This window comes from Cryptotermes secundus, unplaced genomic scaffold, assembly GCF_002891405.2.
Source record: "Cryptotermes secundus unplaced genomic scaffold, Csec_1.0 scaffold1428, whole genome shotgun sequence".
Lineage (NCBI taxonomy): Eukaryota > Metazoa > Arthropoda > Insecta > Blattodea > Kalotermitidae > Cryptotermes > Cryptotermes secundus.
Window position 1 is genome coordinate 252,107 of NW_019737416.1, and position 22,610 is coordinate 274,716.

General features: G+C 38.6%; 1 protein-coding gene across 1 annotated transcript in view; it reads left to right on the plus strand.

Moving 5' to 3' along the window:
• Window positions 1-19,496, plus strand: part of LOC111870428 (protein O-mannosyltransferase 1) — a gene marked incomplete at its 5' end in the record, with an annotated part of 66,323 nt that extends 46,827 nt beyond the window's left edge. The window contains 5 exon segments of the mRNA XM_023862728.2: window positions 554-707; window positions 6,803-7,020; window positions 11,992-12,118; window positions 12,815-12,989; window positions 16,640-19,496. Coding sequence (XP_023718496.1) covers window positions 554-707; window positions 6,803-7,020; window positions 11,992-12,118; window positions 12,815-12,989; window positions 16,640-16,826 — 861 coding nt within the window. The 3' untranslated portion in view covers window positions 16,827-19,496.
• Between the last annotated feature and the right edge of the window lie 3,114 nt (window positions 19,497-22,610).

Below are 22,610 nucleotides of genomic sequence, written 5' to 3' on the forward strand. Positions count from 1 at the left end.
ACTAAACAACTGGATGATATTCTGGGAAGGAGCCCACCATATTGTGAAATGAAACAGTTTTCACTCTCTGCTTGTTCCCTTGACTGTCTATTCCTTTGACTGCCATATCCACCATAGTGGAATGTCCATGAAGTAGACCAGTCACACTCATGATTCAAACTTCCCCCATAAACTTGCTGTTTCATGGTCTCTACTAGGTTAATGCAAAAAGCAGTAAAATATTAAAACATGCTTTATGTTGGAGATGGAATGGACTAACAAGCTCAAGCCTTGTAAGCGATGATGATGATGATGATGAATAAAAGAACAGAAGTTGCACCAGGTTGAGATGATGGATAGTCAAGTACAAGTCATTGTAAAATGTCACCGATACATATTACTGAAATAGATATAGTGGGAAGCACTTAAATTATTACACAAAACTATAATCAATAACATTGGAATTCTAGAAGTCCCTCATTTAATCTACAGAATGGGTAATCCACAGATGCATAACCACGATTTTACTGTACAGTGTTCTGAACACAATTTATAGTCTGTTTCATGTTGACAGGTCCGACTTGTACATGTCAACTCCAGCCAAGCACTCAAGTTCAGTGGTCGCCAGCTGCCTGACTGGGGTTTCAATCAACATGAGGTTGTGACTGATCGTATCCTTCATCAGGATGATACTGTTTGGAATGTGGAGGAGCATCGTTATACTAAAAGTTGGCAGGTTTTTCGTAATAAACCGAACTTATTCTGGCAATAGAACTCAAAGTCTGCCATTGGGCATGATCTTTAGCCAGTCCCATCTAACTCCCATCCTCATAAGCTGTTTCCTGAAGATTCATCTCAGAATTATCCTCTCTTTCATGGCTTGTCTGCATTGTTTGTCTGTCCCAATCCAAGTTCATGTGTTACCCATCATAACGTGGATTTCACTGCCTTTAGATGGTGACCTGTATAAATCATTGTGTTTCTTAGTGCAAGTACATAATACTTCAGTCCTTCTTAGAGCCTCTTCCTAAGCCCTTGTTTTTAAACTCTTCTAACTTATATTTAAATGGTTACATTCCATTTTATTAAGGAGATATAAATATACAGGGTCTGGACAAAATAATGGAAACACTACAGATATTGTACACATTATTTATTAATTTGCTGTTGGACCATCTTTTGCTTTCCATACAGCTGCAGTCCTTGGAATGGACTTGTACTAGTTCTGAACGGTCTCTAGCAGAATTTTTTACCATTTCTTGAAGAATATCAAGTTGCTTTAGAGATGTTGGAGGTGGGAATCTGTTCCTCATTGTAGTCTCCAAAATTAACTAGAGAGGTTCAGTTATGTTCAGATATGGTGATTGTGCTGACCAGGAAAGATGTTGAAGTTCACCTTCATGCTCTTCAGACCATGACTGAACAGTTCCAGCTGTGTGAATGGGGGCAATATTGCCTTGGAAAACTGCATAATAGTTTGGAAATATCGTCTGGATCATGGGATACACCTGATTACCCAACCTGTCCACATACTCCCTTGCAGTTATTTGGCCATGAAGGGTAATACTGGGACCAACAGACTACCACAATATTGCTGCCTGAACCATCACAAAACGTCCCTAGTGTTTCAGTCTTGGAACCGGGCATAATGGATTGTAGGCTACCTTGGGTGTTCTCCAGGAATAAATTCTTCCTGATGTAGGAAACAGCATGAAGGACAGCTCATCCAGCCATATCACGCATGCATTTCTAGTTGTCTGATGGCCACGTTTTAGGGTCGTGACACCATCATTTATGCATCTGAGCATTACTTTCAGTAATCAGAGGTTTGTCCATGATTTATTCTAACCGTCTTACAGTGCATACATTTATTCACCTTACTCTTCTCTCTTGCACTACATGTTTCAGCACAAAAGTGCCATCTTCAGGTGCTTTTCGTTGTACGTCAAACTACTTCATTGCATGACCTGTTGTCTTTATACTAAAATATATACTCGTCATATATATTGATAAATTTTAAATATTAAAAATATTAAAACTGTTCAGGATTTGTCATCCTTATGTCATATCTCAATACGCGAGTCACACCTATCTTCCCAGCAGTATAGCACACGCAGTCACAGGAGCAAGACACAACACAAAGCACAATACACACACGAAAGTAGGAAGAATGCTCCGATAGAGGAAGATAGGTGTGACTCGCTTATTGAGATACGACATAAGGATGACAAATCCTGAACAGTTTTAATATTTTTAATATTTAAAATTTATCAATATATATGAAGAGTATATATGTTAGTATAAAGACAACAGGGCATGCAATGAAGTAGTTTGACGTACAACGAAAAGCACCTGAAGATGGCACTTTTGTGCTGAAACGTGTACTGCAAGAGAGAAGAGTAAGGTGAATAAATGTATGCACTGTAAGACGGTTAGAATAAATCATGGACATAAATCAGTGCAACAGAGCGCTAAAATATAACATTAATCAGAGGTTTAGTAATTGCAGCCCTACTGTGGATGTTGGATTTATGAAGCTCATATCGGACACTTTTTGTGTGGAAGCACAGAATCTTCAAGATGAGTATTCCATTCTGCTGCCTGTCACCTATGGCTGCAGTAGTTCTGTGATTTTTCAAAACAGTCCTTCTCAATGTACAATGATCTCTTTCTGTGAATGTTGATTTTTGCCCACTGTTCATCTTAGCCGTTGTTGCCTTCCCACGATCTGTGTATGTGGATATAAACTGAGAAACTATCACTTTCGATACACTTAATAATGTGGCAGTTTTTATTACAGATGCTCCAGCTAAACACACACCAATGATCTGTCCTCTTTCAACATCAGACAGTTCTCCCATTTTTCAAGTCTTTCACACCGACTGTCACTCAACACAATAATTAATTCACCGATACAAGCACTAAAGAGTGTAAACAAACGGAAGAAGAACATTCAATGTTGCCAACTGAAGTTCTTTCAATGTGGCTCAAATTCTGTTCCTCAATTTCTTAGTGTTTTCATTATTTTTCCATTCCCTGTATATTAACCCCTCAAGGTGGCATTTAAGCCCCTACCAGTTATACACTACAGCAGTATTTAAGTGGGGTTGTAGCAGACATTTCTTATGGCATGTTTTTCTTTCATTATTATTATTATTATTATTTGTATTTTAGAAATTTTGTGAAATATTCAGAAGATGCTGCAGGTTGTCTAAAATTTCATCCAAGTTTTCCTTTATGAGATCACACTTTGTATACTATAGGAATTGGCTTTGTTGTGGTAGACTGAAATATTTGTCAAAGTGCAAACCTATTCCATAATCCTTACACCAAAATGAAGTCCTTTCTTTTTCACTTGCCTTTCAGCAAACTGTACATCTTTTCTTGGACTTGGTTTGCATCTCATATGGAGACATCCTTTCTATGAAATGTGTTGTCATCAGTCCCTCATGTGTTAGTGTTTTTGATTGTCTTTCAGGGTGAGGAGGTTCTAAAGCCTTTATATATATTTCAAACAGTTATTTCATTAGTTGGTGTCTTTTCATTTTAGCTTTCTCTGTAAAGCACAAAGGCTATATACAGGGTGTTTCACGACTTTAAGGCATAACTGCAGGAGGTGATTTCCTAGGTCTTTGTGATCAAAAAAGTTCATATAAACATGTGTCCGATTTTGGACGGTTACGGAGTTATGACCATTTTAAACTCAGAATAGAAGGTAACGATTACTGACAATAAATGGAACAAAATAATAAACCAGCATAATACATGATACATTTAAAGTATGAATGTAAATTTAACTTCGTTAAATTACATTTAATTTGAATTTATTGGTGCTTAAAGCTGATTTTCGAAAATGCCACCACCAGCCGCAACAGGGGCTGCCGCTCGGTTGTGAACCGTGCCGGACATACCAACCCACCCCGCCTTAGCTCTCAAGTGTCGAGATAACGAGAACGCTCTGTCTGTAGTTGGCTAAAAATAGCGACCCGCCAGCTGACAGACACGGTTCACACGAGAGCGTATACAGAAATGAAAAAATGGTCATAACTCCGTAACTGTCCAAAATCGGACACATGTTTATATGAACTTTTTTGATCACAAAGACCTAGGAAATCACCTCCTGCAGTTATGCCCTAAAGTCGTGAAACACCCTGTATATATTGAAATATTTAGCAGCGTCAAGAACAGATTTGTATATTAGGTTGTGCTTCTCTTTCTCTCAGTTTCTTATGGTTGATATCTTTGACCTTTCATATCTACTCCTCCCATGAATGAATTATGTCCCTATATACCTCTTGGTTTATTTAGGTCTTTTCCACTTTATGAAACTGTCACCATGGCATCACTGTGATGTATTAAAATGAATGACATGAGCTTCTTGTGTGTCCAGCTCATCATCCTCACTTTTTGGCTGTGCACAGCTGTATGTTCACCCTGTTTCAGTTTTGTGCTCCATTGCAGTGTACCAGCTACATTTACACCATATTTATTTGGAAGGCACCAGAGATCTGGTGAATTGTAGAAACTGTACATCCATAATGTGTGTCACTTGTTTTGAGACTCAGATGGGACGTCCCTGTTAGATCTGTTGTGATTCCATTGCATAGTTCTCTGATAGATGAGGCACAAAAATTGAAGGATTTTATTCCAAAATTAGCATCTTTCATGGGAATGGACTGCTTGAATCCCAGTCTGCCCTACAACAGTCAGGGATGCATCAAGAGTATATTTTTGTTTAATCTTTGAAGGCTGCTAAATTTTCTGTTTGAGTGTTTCAAAATCAGATCAATTTTGAATAATTTCTTATTTCCTTCAGAAGTTTCAATTTCATCATTATTCCAAAATGTAAAAGCTGTGAAATTAATTTTACCTCTTTTGTGATATGTATTTATAAGAAACTTAGTGTGTTAAAAATAAAATTTTTGTTAAAATATATCATTTGGATAGCAAAATACACATGAAGTCCATCACTGTCAACATCTTGCCTGTTGAGAAGGTTTGATTTTAATTTTAGTTAATCCTTGGGTGTGTCTGAAATTCACAGTACACAGGTTTGTTTCAGTAACTGTAATGCCCATTACTGAAATATCAAAATGTGGCCTGAAGGCCTTTAATGCACTTGTGACAGTGAGATCACTGTTTTCAGAAAATTGAATTTTACTAGAATGGTAAGAACCATCAACTTTTCCCATTTCCAATCACTGTTGTTCCAGTCTAGGATTCTTCATGCTTGCATTACCCATTTATTGATCAATTTAAACATTTTTTGGGTTTATCGTTGAAGAAACACTCTTCAGTTTAAAAATATCTGCTTCACTTTGAATATCATTACTATACACTCCTTCATCATGAGATATACCAAAACTTCCAGTATATCACATGTTTCAAAGCCACACAGTATACAGGGCAGCACAATTCTGAACTCCAGAAAATTCAATATAGCTGTTGTTTGATCCTTCAGATGAAAGAACCAACATATTCAGTGAAAACTGCAACCTTTGAAGGTGTAATGCTTCAGTTAGTTTGGCACAGCAGTGACAGTTTTCTTTGAGCTAGTGATTGGCAAGGACAAACTTGGGATGTTGCTGATAGTGCAGTTAAAGGCTGACAGGTGCCTAGTCAGGTTACCAGCTAGAGGAGTTAAAAGTTCAGTGAGGTAGCAGTTTTATGTGTTGTAGTTCCAAAAGTCATATGTTTTGGAGTTTATCTTACATCATCATCAGATATTTTTAATGGACAGTGTAGTGAGGAAGTTTTGTAGTTGTGCTTATGAGCTCAGGTATTTATCCATTCTGTTTGGTCTGTTCCCAAAGATTAATATATATACATATATGGAGGGTGCCTGTCAGGATTGACCGTATAAAATGTAACAAAAATGAAAGTGATACCACAGTCGAGTGGTGCTTCTACAGAATCTCTGTGTGAGTAGTCCTCTGTAATAGAATAAGCCAAAAATACATAATTCAGGTGGGTATAAACTTGTTTTAAAATTAAAATGATACATGGAGAGCAGCACACTTACAGAGATGTTGATGTTGTGGTACTTGAGAGTTGACTGTGAGCTAGCTGCAGGCCTAAGTGCAGTCTTGTAGTTTAAAATGTCATCAAAGATACGGTTGCAGGCATCTCTACAAGTGTTGTTTAGGTGTAGTCTCAGATTTATGAAAATGAGGTGTGCAGAGTGGAGCCTGCATGAGAGAAAAAGTTTATAAAATTTTGGTTAGGAAACCTGGAGGGAAGAAACATCTTGGACGACCTAGACAGAGGTAGGAGGATAATATTAAAATGTGTCTTAAATGTAGGGTGGGAGGTTGTGTATTTAATGTACCTGGCTCAAGACAGGGTCCAGTGGTAGGTTCTTGTGGTCACAGTAATGAATTTTTAGGTCCAACATGAGGTGGGGAATTTCATCAGAAGCTGAATGGCTATTAACTACTCAAAAAGGGTCTGCTCCATGTAGTTAGTCAAACTGATGACATTTGTGAACTTTAAGGTTTCTCCAATAGCTGAGTTTCTCAAGTACTCTGCTCTGTGGAATTAGCTACTTGTTGGGCTATGTGTGTACATCTTCCTACATGCTTACAAGAGCAAAAGAGGAATGTCTGTCATTGTATTCAAAACATGGCAGTTTAATTGTGTGTTTGACATACAATCAAGGCTTGCTTACACAATGAATAATTAATCCGAAATTATGGTGATAAATTGTTATCATGTTACTAATGATCCAAAAACATTATATGGAAGAAAGTTCTCAAATTTCTTCCTCTTGTTAATCATAACTGTTGTTTAATTCACCCTGGTCGTACTATCGTATCACTTATAGATGAGGATCAGAAGGATCGGGAACGAGAGCTTGTGAATGCAGAGATGATCCCATTACGACCTACCAGTCTCAGCTTCTGGGAAAAGTTCCTTGAGCTGCAATACAAGATGCTCTTTGCCAATCAAGAGAATGTCCAAAACCACATGTACAGCAGTGAGCCTCTGGAATGGCCCTTCATGGCCCGTGGCATTGCCTACTGGGTCAGTCCACACAGCAATGTAAGTACATCACCTCCTGCATCTTTAAAATGAGATGTATAACAGTTTCAGTTATCTAGCTTTCCCCTGAGTCCATACTTAGTCTGTCTGCCTTACAGTTATGAGGTGAGGATGTCATAAGGCAGGATGTCCTTTATTGGATGTAGTAAGATGATAATGCAGTTGGTCAGCAGATGGGACCTTCTGCTTACCATATATTCTTAATAATACTGTGACGTGTTTCGTTACTGAAGATGCCATAGAGATCGTTAATTGATTTATTCAACAACCTACAAGTAACGGCTAAAATTAATTATCACACAGTTGTGGGGTTTCACACTTTGTAACCCTAATCGCAATAATCTGTTTACACTGTTGCGGGGTTTCACAATTTATAACCCTATTCGCAAATCAATTCACTCTGTCTTCAGTAGTCTACACGCTTACAGTAGGGGAGCTATGTATCACTGTACCACACACTCCCAATTACACAATTACACACACGTCCGGTTCTTCTTTCCACGACGGCTGCTATACTCCAACTCTAGTCTGCTGACTGGAGAACTGTTGATAACACACTCGCTCGTAGGCTTGCTCAGAACTAACTCGGAACTGAACTCGGCGATGGCCACATTACACCTCTCCTCACAGGCAGCACAGCTCTCTTATATAGTGGCTGTGTGTGCCTGTTACGTAGCAACGGTGTTACCTCATGCCGTCTTACGTCACCGCGCATTGACTCGCGTTGCATAGCTACCAGGACGCTGGGACTCGGCTCACTTCGGCTCCACTCGGCGCGTCAGCTCCGGGGAGGGGGGGTACAGCTAGCGCGACACGTCACAATAGAGATGGGGTTGTCAAGAAATCTTCACTGGATTTATCTGTCTTGGACCCAAGTCCTTTGCCATGGGCTGGTTGGTAATAGGTTTGGTTTAAAGTCACTCATTTGCACTCTTTGCCCTTGACTGTCAAATGAAACTGAAACTTCAGAACTGAACTTTAACTTAACTAATATTTTTGTACCAGTAGTGGCATTTCCTCCACATCAGTTGAAATACTAATAGCTTATTACAATATCATACATGACATTTCCAGAGTTAGTTTCCTCCTCACATGTTGTGCAACAGTCTCGTGTATTATGGTTCAGACCTTCTCATGGATAAGATGGTTAAAATGAAATGGTTTGAAGTATTGGTTTCTCAGGTATCAGGTATGAAATGATGGTTACTCAGATGCTTAGAACATGATTCTAGTGATGCTAGTGAGACAGATAGGAATAAATGTGGGATTTGGGGATGTGGATTCAGTGAAATTAATTGATCCGGGAATACCAGACTAATTATTGCTTGCTGTGAGAGTTCATGTACAAGTGCGCACATGCATGTGAGCGTTCACATGCACCCACACACAAAGGATGTAATGTATGTAATGTATACATATAAAAGTACTCCCATTACTCGCTTCCAGCTCTGTTCACTGAATGTCTAATTTACCTCATTGAGTTTTCATATTGTGACATCACTCGCGAGACCGCAGAGTTCACGTGACCCCTACTTCCCATTGCGCCATCCATGGCGTCTTCAGTGGCAAAACACATTACAATATGTTGTTATTGTTCTAATATCCCAGTGTGGAGGCAGGTTAGAATAGTCAGCTGTGGCCCTGCAGGTCATGGAATGCAATGAAAGGGGAGCCTGTTCCTCCAGGTTTGGGATTGAATGCAAGGCTGATGACCTTGCATTGTGAAAATAAAATTATTGTTGCAAAACCCAAAGAAATGAAAACCAGATCAAATCTGGCAGAATCTTCTAAGGAAGGCTATGGCACAAATGCTGTTTTGCCATTGATGGTGGCGGCGGCAGTGGTAGTGGCAGTGGCTGACTTGCCTCTAGCTAACTTCTGTTTTTAATAACTCAAGAGTGTGATGAATGGAGGCTGTTTCTTGGACTTTGAGGACATTAAATCATCTGTGAAAAAAATTGTGACAATCCTGTTCAGGATTTTAAAAGCTATTTCAAACAATGGCCAAAGCACTGGGAACATTATGAACAATTGAATGAAGATTACTTTAAACAATTCTAGGTTGCTAATATCTGCACCTCTTAAAATAATTTTTTAAAAGTATAGTCTCAAAATTTATTTGTCCAACCTTTTATATATAAAAACTAGCAGTATGTGGCAGAAATGAGTAAATCAATAGGAATGGCCGAGACCAACATTTAGAAACACAGACTGGATCTGAATTTAGAAAACAGATACCCGCCTGTCAGCCCCTGATTACGGAAATCTCTGTCTAGCTGTCTCATGGGCCTTGCCACCTCCAGAGCAGTGATCAGGTTGAAATCTAAATCCTGAATGTTTGCCCAAGTAATGCACACCTATTCCCTAGCTGGTAGAAAGGAGTGAGGTTGAACAGGAAAACAGCAGGTGGGAAAAGGGGGCAAAGAACAACATGCACAGGAAGGCAGTTGCAAGATATTTTGGAATATATATACAGTGAGCCAGGAACAGCACGGCCCAATTTGATTCCAGGATCTTCTGATTACAAAGCAGGAGTATTCCATCCAGCAGAAGATTTGGCCATGGATAAAGTAATTATGATAGATGAGGGAGGAGTTGTCTTTTAGCAGTAGGATTCATAATACAGTTGTAAATCTTTGTGTGCATATTTGTTGTTTATGTAATTACACTGTCAGCAACTCAGACTATAGAAGTAATGAATTAGAAAAGAATGTAGAAGGAAATAATTATGGCCTAATCAAGGTATTACCCATGCATTTGCCTGAAAGCAATGAGGAAAATCTATAGAAACTGGTTAATTGATACTTTGGCCATGATTCAAATCCCCCTGAATTCACTCACACCAGCATTACTGCTTAAACCAATTTGCTTGGTAAAATTATGCAAGCTTTGTGACAACAGATGGTACATAATGTATCAGTTTGCCCAGGACACTGTAACTTCTCACCAGCAAGCAAAACCTTTTGCAGAAGGTCAAGAGATTAACAAACTCATATGTTGAAAGTTATGACATGCAGTTACACTCAGTCCAGAAACCAGCTACAATGACCCAGGTTTTGTGGTTTTTCTGAGCCCTTCAAGGAAAATGGGGTGTTGGTACTTAAATTATGTTATGACTGCATCCTTCCACATCCTCTCAAATTCATTATTCACTAATCTTTGTACAGTTTGAGGTAATATTATATTCTGAACTACAGGTTGTGACAAACAATATATGAAATACACAGCTACTGTACTTACAGGGAAACATACAACTTAAGAAGAAAATTCTATTAGTTGATTGTTCCATCCTGAGCACCTTCAAAATTCATTGCTCATAAAGGGGTTAAAATTTTGTACACTCTTTCAAGAATGACTTCTAGGATGTCTGAATTGCACTACAAGATAACGTTGCTCTGTGAAGACAGAACTGTGCATGTGTCCACATTCCAGTCTATAAAGTAAGAGAAACGTTATCTCTGTGCTTATTTAATTAGGCACCACGCCATGAAGACGTATGGAAGGAGTGGAACTATTGATTCATTATTCTTAACTTTGACATTGTATGGGAGTGGTCAGCTTCTTGCCCTGGCCTCTTTACCGGTGGGGAGCAGCCCTTAATACCCATTGTATGGGAGGTTGGGTACTATGGAGGAAATAAAATCTCTCCTTGTGAAGAATGAAACTCTGGTTTCTAGCCCAGCTCGGTCACTATACCAACTGGGCAGGAGGAGAATAAGGGTTGCATTAGCCTTTGAGAATGTTCCTATGCTATCCATGCAAGAAATCCAAACTGTGAATAGTTGTTTATGTGATGTGACCTGAACCTGCTGTGTCTGGCCAGACAAGAAATGAATATATAAGCAGAGATTAATAGAATGAAGTACATTCATTGCAACATACTACCAGGAACAAAGTTCCAATGTTGTCAGTCTGACTTTAGAGGTGAGATGGACGTGTCTTACATAAGTTCATTCATTTGTTAGGCTTGTCATTACTTCCATAGCCTAAAATTCCCTTTAAATTTTAAAATGGTAAAACATGCAAACATTAAGTGGATCAACAGAAAAAATGACCATAATCATAAGTTTCAAAATGTATTTTGTTGCTGTGCAGTATATTGTCACGTGTTGGGTAGGTCACACAACAATTAACTTCACGCTGTCGAGGATGTAGCGGATATTTATTGTGCTTTGCTTCTGCATTCACGCACTTTACAATTATTACCACAAGCGGTATCACAATTACTGTTTCCACTATATGCTGGACTCCAACTGTTTCGTTCGTATGTGTCTGTCTAGCTCTGCTTCCAACTGTCATATATTGGCATTATGCGGACCGGATACCAGACACCATTTCTCACAGTTCTGTTTCTGCTGTTTCGATAGTCTTCTGTTGCGCGACAAACCTTCTGTTCATCCCCAGGGAAACACGTTCATTGTTTCGGCATTCTCTACGCAACAGCCCACTGTTATTGCATTACCATTGAAGTACCTACTCCAAACACGTTACAATATTAAACCATTATAAAAATGAGGCTATCTTAACAGAAGGGGGTTCAGCGACAGAATGCAAGTAACTTTAATTCCAGGCAGCTTAATTTCCATATGGCTGCCATAAATATCCTTGTAGTTGCACCACCTGTAAAGGGTTTTATAATAAAATTAGCTGTGCTAACAAAAATTGTCTTTTTTACTACATTATCCTTCCCAGTGTTAGGTATGATGATCTGTTTATGGGCATTGTGAAGCAGAATGTTTCCATTTTTTAAGAAGTCTTCTGTGTATCCTCTTGTCTGGAGAATTGTACTAGACCTCAATATTTTATTATGTTCTCCTGAACTTTTTCTGTAGTATTGTACTATAAGTGATACTGAATAATAATGTTATCATTTATTCCATTTTTATGGCTGTAAAGGCATTTCTCATGAAACTTGTGGAAATAAATTACAAGAAATGTGCAGTGAAGTGCCAAAACACTGGTCTCTTACAGGCTCAAGTACACTTGCTTGGAAACTTGGTGGTGTGGCTATCAGGGTCTGTTAGCCTCATACTGTACAGCATTTTACTGACCTTCTACCTGATTCGCCGACGTCGCCACTGCTATGATCTCACCCCAGGTTAGTCAAGGAACAGTAACATCTGAAGCTACACAAGCAAGGATTTCAGCAGCTTTAAGGTTACTAGGATGGAACCAGAAGTATTTGCTTTATTGTCAGTATCAGCTGATATTAAAAATAAAATCTTCATAATAAGCAAGTATAATGAAACCTGTTTGTAATGAAATTCTAATGGATCTGAACATTTTTCCATTTGTTCACCACAGATACTTCTAGATGAAAAATATTACACAGTACTTACTGCATGTATATATTATCAAAAATACAAACCAGAAATCAGTGCTATGTATTTGCATACCACTTACCAAGCAATGCACATTTTTGTTTTTCTCCCCCTCCCCCAAAATAGCCCATTAAATATTCTGGACATATTTTGTCATCAGACTTAACTCTTTTCCATTTATGACATGTTTTTTTGTTAAACAAATTCTGGGTAACAGAGTGCAGAATAAAATTGTAAGAATACAATAATGTATGAGTAAATATTCAAGCAGACTTTTTGTTTATGTTTTCCTTCTGTCTCTGTGTTACACACTTGTCAGCTGTTAGAGGCAATATTACATTACATTATACATTCCTTGGATCATTTGTTGATAAATACAGGTTTCCATTTAATACAGATGGTACTGTTTCAGTACCAGGAATTTTCAGAACACCGTGGGTATTGCTATCTTCCAGTCTTTTTTTGTTCTGCAGACACATGGTACAGGTTTGTGGTTGTGGGTGAAGTATTGCTGTTGGGGTTCCTGTTCCATTATGTGCCCTACTTCTTTGTGGAGCGTACATTGTTTCTACATCACTATTTACCAGCCTTTACTTTCAAAGTGCTACTAATGGCTGCTCTTGTTGAACACTTGCACCACGTATTTTGGTAAGTTTATTCTGCTGAATCTGCCACGTGTTTTGGCTTACTATACTAATTTCTGTAGTGAGTCTTCCTTTGGTTCACAATAATACAGTCATGCCATAGCGCTGGCAGTTAGTTTCTAGCTTCCCACCTTGGTGGTTTATGTTTGATCCTAGGTCAGGTCATGTGGGATTTGTATAAAAAGGTGGCTGACAGATCCATCAGTGGCATATTTAGTAGAACCTGCACTGGCCAATGGATAAACCACTGACACTAAAGGCTTAAGAACAAAGTAATGAGAATAATATAATATTTGAACCTCTGAAACTGGAAATAATAGGCTGGAGAAAATGATATAAAAAGAAACTTCATAATTTATCTTCACAGTGTGCATCCTGTTGTGTGTCATAAACATATATGATTAAGGTTAGCCATCATTACAACAAATGGTTTATAATCAATCAGTATTTTACACACTGAAATTTATTTCCTGCTATATGTTTCGGTCCTCTTGGGACCGTCATCAGATGGTAATATATAAATATGTGTAAGGTCATTGAACTCCTAATATGGTTCCGTATTTGGTGCAACGTGTCATAATTCAGATTTTGCCTTGAATTACAATATTAGTATTAAATTTAAAGATAATAAAAATATACCTACACACGAAACACGCTACAATATTGTATATTGGTAAATGATACAAACTCCGTCCTAAGTGCAAACAATATATATTATATGTCTTTGATCTTGTTCTTTCTACACTACATGTTTCGGCCTCTATCGGCCATCATCAGGTGTATACTCTTAACGTTGCTGCCACACTGAACCCAGTCTAAAATTTAACATTTAAAAACACAATGTCACATTCTTCGTATTATCAACATCTACATCGTTGATATGTGTCTGGTATGCAGATATTGTGTTGCACACGTCAAATTTGATATTCTTGTAGTAGCACTCTAAAAATGTTTAGTTATGATGTTTTTAAAACCTTTTAAAATTTTCTCTAAATTTAAAATTTAAAATTTAAAATTCTTAGGGTTACTCGCCCTATGTCTAAGTGCTGGAGTGGCTAGTTCTTGTTTTCACACTTTACAGGTGTTATTTAATGTAGTCTTCTTGTGTGGGTGCCGCTGCTTGTCTGTACTACGTGTGCTCTTTTTAAAATTTTAAAAGGTTTTAAAAACATCATAACTAAACATTTTTAGAGTGCTACTACAAGAATATCAAATTTTNATGGCCGATAGAGGCCGAAACATGTAGTGTAGAAAGAACAAGATCAAAGACATATAATATATATTGTTTGCACTTAGGACGGAGTTTGTATCATTTATCGTGTAGAGTGCAACAGGATGCTTAAATATAATATTGTATATTGGCTTTATAGAACCTTTGTCCATAAAGTTCCGAGATTGGTTTAATATCTCGGCTTAGGTAAATGGTGGCAATTCCGGGAAAAGGTGTTCTAAATACGGGACTTTTATGGCTTACCTGTATTATTGACGTTAGTTTGTTTGACCTCCACTAGGCTGCAGGGTGCGGCAGAAAACCCATGTCAGTTGCGGGTTTGTGCTGTGAGAAGAATGAACGTTCAATTTGAACGAGTTAACATCAAATTTTGTGTGAAGCTGGGCAAGACAGCCACAGAGACATGGCAGCTTCTACATGATGCCTACGGCGATGAAGCTTTATCCCGGGCGCAAGTATTTGAGTGGCACAGGTGATTGGTGTCGAGCAGGGTGTTGGTGGAGGATCACATAAGATCAGGCCGGCTTTTGAGTTCACAGACCGAAGACAATGTGGTTCACATCAGATACATGGTATGGGAAGACTGTACTATTACAGTGTGTATGTTAGCTGATGCCCTGAATATCAATAAGTTGACCTGCCACCAAATTCTGCGAGAGGACTGGGCTAGTCCCACAAACACTCACTCAGGATCAAAAGGAGATGCAAGCTTCAGTTTGTGCTGATTTGTTACACGAAGCACAGAACAATTCTATGTTCACCAACAGTATCATTGCCGAGGATGAATCATGGTGTTTCCAGTACGACCCTCAGATGAAGAGGCAAAGCGCCGAAAGGCGGTCAACAGGTTCTCCAGCGTCAAAGAAAGTGAGGCAGCAGCCATCGGAAACAAAGACTATGATAATCATTCTTTTTAATGCCAGATTTATTGTTCATCACAAATTTGTTCCACAAGGGCAAACTGTCAACCAAGAATTTTACATGTCCATACTCAGGCTTATGCGTGAGGCACTTTGACATCATCATCCTTACCTATGGGCATCTGGACAGTGGACTTGGTTGCATGACAATGCAAGACCACACACAGCTCTACATGTCAACATATTTCTTGCTAAACACAGTGTTACTATGCTTTAACATCCCCCGTACTCACCTGACCTCTCTCCATGCAATTTTTTTCTGTTTCCATGACTGAAAAAAATGCTAAATGGATGGCGACATGAGAATATAGAGGCTATTCAAGCAGCTGCAGCACTGGAGCTCACAGCCATTCTGAAAGAGGTGTTCACCAGCTGCTTTTAGGACTTGCTGAAATGCTGGCAACAGTGTATTGACATGGGGGGGGTCACTTTGAAGGGGACAGGAATCATTTGTTAATAATGTGACATGTTGACCCCTACCTCCCCAGCTGCACGTAGCGGTAACGTAGCGCTCGCGTAATAGGCGAGTAATCACCCCGCATCCTGGTAGCTATGCAACGCGCAACGCGCGGTGACGTCACCAAGGGATATCGCGGTTGCTAGGCAGCAGTCAACAACTCCGGACAGTGTGGCTAGTAACACGGCACCAGACGACAATTGTCCGATCGAGGCTACATGAGGAGCAGCGAAGGCTATTCACAGTTAGTCCTGGAGCTACCCCCGAGTCAGTCCTCGAGCTACCTCCGAGTTAGTTCCGAGTTAGCCAGCAACCAGTCAGTTGTATTGTGGCATTTGGAGTGTAGTATTTGTGATACTGCAGATAGCAGTAGTTCTAAATTGTCAATTGTGTGATTGTAAGTGCGAATGTGAAATAAAATTCGCTATATAAAATACGGCGTGAAGTTATTTGTCGCGATATATGCCCAATACGCGACAATAAGTTCAATTTTATATTTTTTTACAGGCTCAGTCTCAGAACTTAATTGATTGATTATAAATCATTTGTTGTGATGACGGGTAACCTTAGATCCATAAATGATACTCTTCACATGGTAATATTGTTAATGTAATTAAGTCAAGGAGGATGGGATGAGCAGGACATGCAACAGACATGAGAAATGCTTTGAAATATTGGTTGCATAAGCTCAGTTGAAGAGATCACTTGGAGATGTGGCTGTATATGGCACTTCATGAGCAGTTGAACTGGTAACTGCTTAACCCGTTGCCGTGGTTCGTCGTGTATGTTTCGTCAGGGATTTAAATCGTCTGGGGGGGTTCGACGTGTATGTTTCGTCCAGCTGCACACGTATGTTATAACGCCCATAATAATTGATGGTTTTGCTGTAGANCCTGCACCATGGAGTTCATGATTTAATTACTTAGATGTGATTTTGGTGGTTCAGTGAAAGGTTGAGAGACTGGCTTTTGTCATAAAAAATGTTTTTGATAAACTGTTTAGCTTTGTACTGCTGATGCAATACTCTTTGCTCTTTCTTTGCATAGTGAAACATTATCCTGGCGTCTGGGCTTGGCAGTCTTTAAGCTTCTAGCAGGAGCATGGTTGGTAGCCGTGCTGGTTGTTTTCCGGCGGTTTTCTGTTTTAAGTTATGGCACGATTCCACTATCAGCTGCAGATATTCTTCGGTTGCGGTGGAGAGACTCCTGGGACTTCATTCTTCATAGACAGTGAATATGTGTAAACACGGACAAACTACCTGATAAGTAATTCTCTCTTTTAGTAATCACTGTCTCATCAAAAATACTCCAGTCACATCGCAATGATGGCCTTGCCCTAGGGTTCCTGTGTTTACAAGTATAGCATACTACAGGGTGTCCAGATGAGAGGTATCCAGGATAAAATAATGATATTTCAGAAATCATTTATTATACACATTTATGGGTTACACCATTACAAATGGGAACTATCGAAGTTTTTTCTAAATATATAACTTTCTCAGTAAATTTCAATGTTGTCCCCCTTGGTGGCATGAAAAATATCCGGATGATATTCAACCTTATTCCACATTGCTTGAAGCATGTTTGATGTTACCATAGCCACAGTGTCCCTTATACAGACTTTCAGGTGTTGAATGTCATTGATTGTAACCTGGTAGAAAATGCTCTTCACATAACCTCACAAGAGAAAATCGAATGGGGTTAAATCTGGGGACCTAGGAGGTCAAGCAATTGGTCCACCTCTGCCAATCCATCTCCCAGTCATTTCTCTGTCCAGGTGATTCCTAACAAGGTGGCAGAAATGTGGTGGTGCGCCATCTTGTTGGAGGATAGTTTTAGCATACAGCTCCATCATGTCCAAATACAAATGTCCGATCACTGTCATTTCCGAAAAGAAAATTGTCCAATCAACTTTTCATGCATTGAGCCGGTCCACACGTTCACTTGGAGCTGCCTCTCTCCAACTCACATGTGACATACGGATTTTGACTCCCCAAAATCCTGCAGTTGTAGCTATTTACAACTCCATTGACATGGTACAATGCCTTGTCTGAGAAGCACACTTGGCAGAGGAAATCGGGTGACGCTTCAATTCTTTCTAGCATGTTCACAGCAAAGTCTGTGCGTGCTACTTGGTCACTTGGTTTTAGTGCATGAATCATTTGAATTTTGTATGCTCTTAGGCAGAGCCTTTTGTTTAGCACATCATGCAATGTTGAGATACAAATTTTTTATTTTGGATACCTTTCATCTGGACACCCTGTGTAAAGAACACTTTTCATTTCATCTCTTTATTTTGCATTTTATGTCATTTATCTTTTGAAAATGTCAGCATTAATTAACAGAAAACTTGATGGTAAATTATTATACTTCTAGTGTAATGCCTATTGAAAATTTATATTGTCACAATTTTAGAGACTATTTACAGGATTTGGTTTGGTAATTGTTAATTGAACACTTACAGAAGGTAACTACAAACAACTACGACAGTCTCAGTGAATTACACACTCCAAAGATCACTGTAACCACAGCATACATAAAGTCTTCTTAGTTTGCTATGTCTTCACCAGTCGTTGCCTGGTGACAGATCTCAACAGTGTCCTCTGCTTCTTTGCTCATGTTCTTACAGGCTGGCAACTGTCTTGTAACTGACTCATTGCTCCAGCTGTCCTGCTCTTAACATCTCAGCACAGGCTGCACGGAAAACACCATTCCTTTGTTGCTGTTTCAAATTACACATGCAGCTGAGAGTAATGGCTCTTGTATATTTGCTTATCTTACGTTTGTTGTCTAGTAATTGGTCTACATGATACAGTATTAAATATAATTTAATTCTAACATTCAGTTCTTGAAATATTTCCGAATTTGTATCGTGATCTGGAAGTATCATTGTCATATATGCCTCATATATATTATGCAAATCCTACCATGTACTAGTTCAGTGCCTGTACTTTGTGATGATTCTGTTAATGGACTGATGCCCATATTACATATATTATTTTCAGCCCCTAGTTAATTTATATGATATTATTGTTGAAGAACTCTGTACACTTCTTCCTAGAGGCAGTTTTAACTAGCTCATCAGTGTCATAATGTTTCCCCATTCTTCTGTTAAGACTCACATGTAAATTTATGCTATTTATGGAGCAAGATGTCCCCCCCCCCGTTGTTTTAATGTCAGGGTTGTTCATCAGTCTTTACATATTTAAAACAAAAACATTTCCACTTTATGAAAACCTCTCCCTTGGGAATGTTTCTGTAGAATAGTACAACACTTTTGTCATAGCTTTTCAGCCATGTCTTATCACACCTAACCACTAGCATTTCACTGTTAAATTTTATGCATTCATTTACATTCAGTGCAGACATTGTGAATGATTACAGTCACTTTCCAGTGAACACAGCTGCTTTGGGGCATGTTTTCTCAAGGTACTTCCCTTGCCTTGTCATATTTAACAAATATTTCACTATGTTTACCCATCACTTGTATCATAAGAATCACTCTATAAGATGGGCAGTTAGGATATGTGTGTGAAGTGAATGACAATTTTATGTACACAGATCTCCTGTTGGTTTTTATGTTGCACTTTTGTTTGTACAGTGCAGAAGAACTATAAGGCAAACAGGCCTTTTGAAATTGAAAGTGTTCCCCCTTCCCTCAAGTGATATATTGTGTAGCCATGCCAGTGAAACATTGCATATAATTTGAAACCAGAATTATGTTTCTATATTAAAGTTTTAAAACTTCAGCTTCCAGTATGTGGACTTCAAACGCTCATGCAAATACAGTCTTTGTAATGCTGATCTAACATACTTTGTATACAGAAATTTGGTGAAAGGTATTATAAACTAATAATTATTTTTGTAATAAAGAATAACTTTTTTTTTATAAATTCTACATGTACTTGAGTCTTCCCTTCATGGTATGAATATAAAATGAGATAAATCAATGTGAGGTTTGCATTGAAAAGAGCAAGTCAAGATTGGGTAGTGGTGATGGACTCCTGATAGCACAGTTCAACTACAGTCTGAGCACTGAAAAGCATAGTGGTTAGCATCATGGTTTTGTATTTTGGAGGTCTTGAGTTTCAATTTTTGTTGTGAGAACAGTCTTGTTTGAAGATTTTCATGATTTTTCTGTCTTGCCAAGTATTTGGCAGTATACTACCTTAAAATGTATCATGACCCCTTGCATATCCTTTCTTCTAACTTATCATCCATGATAGTCCATCATCAGTTCAACATAACCTATGCAGTTGAAAAATGTCATTAATGAGCCAACTCAGCCTTGGCACATCCTCAGCCACACTTCCTCACATTCCTCTTTAGTGCCTCCCATTTCTATGAAATGTCTGCAAGAAAAACTGAACCATAAGAGTCTATTCCTTGTATAATTACTAAAGTAAAAGAACTGCAGAACCCTCACATCATCAAAAATATGACTTCAGTGCTAGATTTTAATGAATTTTGTTATCCAGTCACCTGAGTTTAGGTTTTCTGATGTAGATTTATTTTGTGGGCTGTGCATAATCCATCCTAATACTAAGACCAGCTCAAGGTTTTCCCTTATTTACCATTCAGTTTCATAGTTCTGTCCCCGTCATCCCAGAGTGAACACAGTAATGAAAAGAAGGCTGTGTCCTATTTCTGTGCTTCTCACACTTGCCTACAAGAGTACACGCAGGAAACTGATTTTTGTGCCACACCAGATTTGACAGCTGCTATTTGTTTCTTGATATGTAGATGTCGGTAGTTAATGGCTGTATACAAAGCTGACCGATCACACCGGCTGTACAGTCTAAGGCATGAACTATCTTTGCTCACTCTAATGCTGGGATCATGGGTTCAAATCCCACTCAATGCATGGATGTTTGTGTGTGCATTTATTACGTGTTTGTGTCATCCTGTGTGTAGGTGCCTTGCGATGGGCTGATCACTTGCCCAACGAGTCTAACCATTTGTATAAGAAAGATTATGAAACTGAAGAAGAGGCCAGGGCCCAACAAATTCAGCAAATGAATACAAAGATGACATGTTAGAAATCCTGACAAACTATCTCAGTTAAACAGCAACAAACAAAAGAAAACTGGAACTACAGAAAAATTACTTGACATTTCTGAGTACTATGGCAGCTAGGCCAGCATACTTCTTTACATAAAGAACATGTCACAAATTCACTCCCACAAACACTGCAAGATGAGCACTAAAAATATTGAACAAATTCTCATAGCTTATTTTCCTATATACTTGGTTTATTTAATGATGTTTTCAGTAGCTCAGATTATAGTGTTAAATGCTAGGATGATTAGTGAATACTGAACTGGACAGAATGTCAAAAGTGGTGATGACTTAATTTGAGGAACTCTCCTAGCATTTTCCTGGAGGGAGTAAAAAAAAACACAAAATTCTATCAGGATATCCTATCAAGTCCACCAGTTAAGCTGAAAGCTGTACTACTATATAGAATAAGCTCTGCCATGTATACCGGTGCAAAATTGACAGTTGGTACAGATGAGTAGGCATAAAAAGTTCTGTCTACTAAACGTTATCCCAAGTTTTAGTTCAAATCCATCATTATCCATAGAAACACTAGACAATGAACTCCAGGTTGAACAGTTCACACACTATTCACATAAGTGTAGATTTGCTTGACCACATAATACAGGCAGAAAACCTACAGGATTTGAATACAGTGGAAAGCCTGTTTAAATGTTCCTTGATTTAAGGTTTTCCCTCATTTAACACTGACTTTCAATGATCCCACATCAGTAATCTCAATTTCATATTTCTTTCATTTAAGATTTTCTTCACTTCAGTCATTCCACACCAAATCAAAACAGAAGAGAGACATTTACAACCCATTAACCTCAGAAATGAATGATTTTTGGTAATTTTATTCCCAGTGGAGATAAATATTCTTGCCAAATGTTATTGTTTTATAATCGCTAGAATTTTCCTGAGTTTGCAGAAGCGTGTTTCTTATGCACAAGTTTTCTTAGAAAAGTGGCACGACTTCTGCCCTAATTGAGTCAGAGCCCATTTTATGTTCATTTCAGAGCTAATAAACTGCCCTTTAGTGTGACATATTGCACCTGTATATTCAGCACAGTAATATTAGTGAAGGCTTAGAGTTTGACCTTTGACCTTGTTGCTTAAAATGTTTTTTTAGGTTTGTACCAAAAAATAAACTAAAATATGGTATAAAATGGGCTGTCTCAATTTTTTTGGCATGAGTCATCATATAAAAAGCATCATGACATGATTTTGAAAGCTTTGGCTGTCCAAAATCTAGTGGCTATAAAGGAGTAAGATTTTGCATGAATACTGACCTCCATTTGGGCTACTCTCACAAAAAAATATTGTGACATGTTGCACAATGGAGGACAACCCCTCCCACCCCAGCAGTACGTGGCGGCATCGCAACGCTGTCGTTACTATGGTAATAGACAAGTCAACACCCCACCCTTCTCCTCGCGGTGACGTAACATGGTGTCAGGCAACAGCGGTACCCATTACAGAACTACACTGTCCACGAAGCCAGTTAAATCATAGCCGCCACCAAAGACAGTTAGTTACAAGTTCTCAAGACAGCAGCCTACGATTTGAGTTGGAATCTAGCCAGCGGAGAGGTACGAGTTGAATTGAATTGAATTGAATTGTGGTAGTCACCGAGTTTAGCTGTAACGAGTGAATCGTGACAGTGTGAAGAAATTTGCGAATAGGGTTATAAAGTGTGAAACCCTGCAACAGGTTGTAATTAATTGTAGCAGATACTTGTAGGTTGTTAAATAAACCAGTTAACAATCTGAACAGTGTCTTCAGTAACGAAACACGTTACAATATTGAATTCTCAGGGGGGTGAGTGTATGATCTGTATTGTTTTGACACAGAATTGATGCTTTAGTGTTCAATATCTCCTGCTCTTGCAAGAAACCTTGAATGGGAATTTCCCTGTGTTTTGGGAGGGGGGAGGAGGAGGAATAAATTAAATATTAGAATGGCTAGTGAAACAACACAG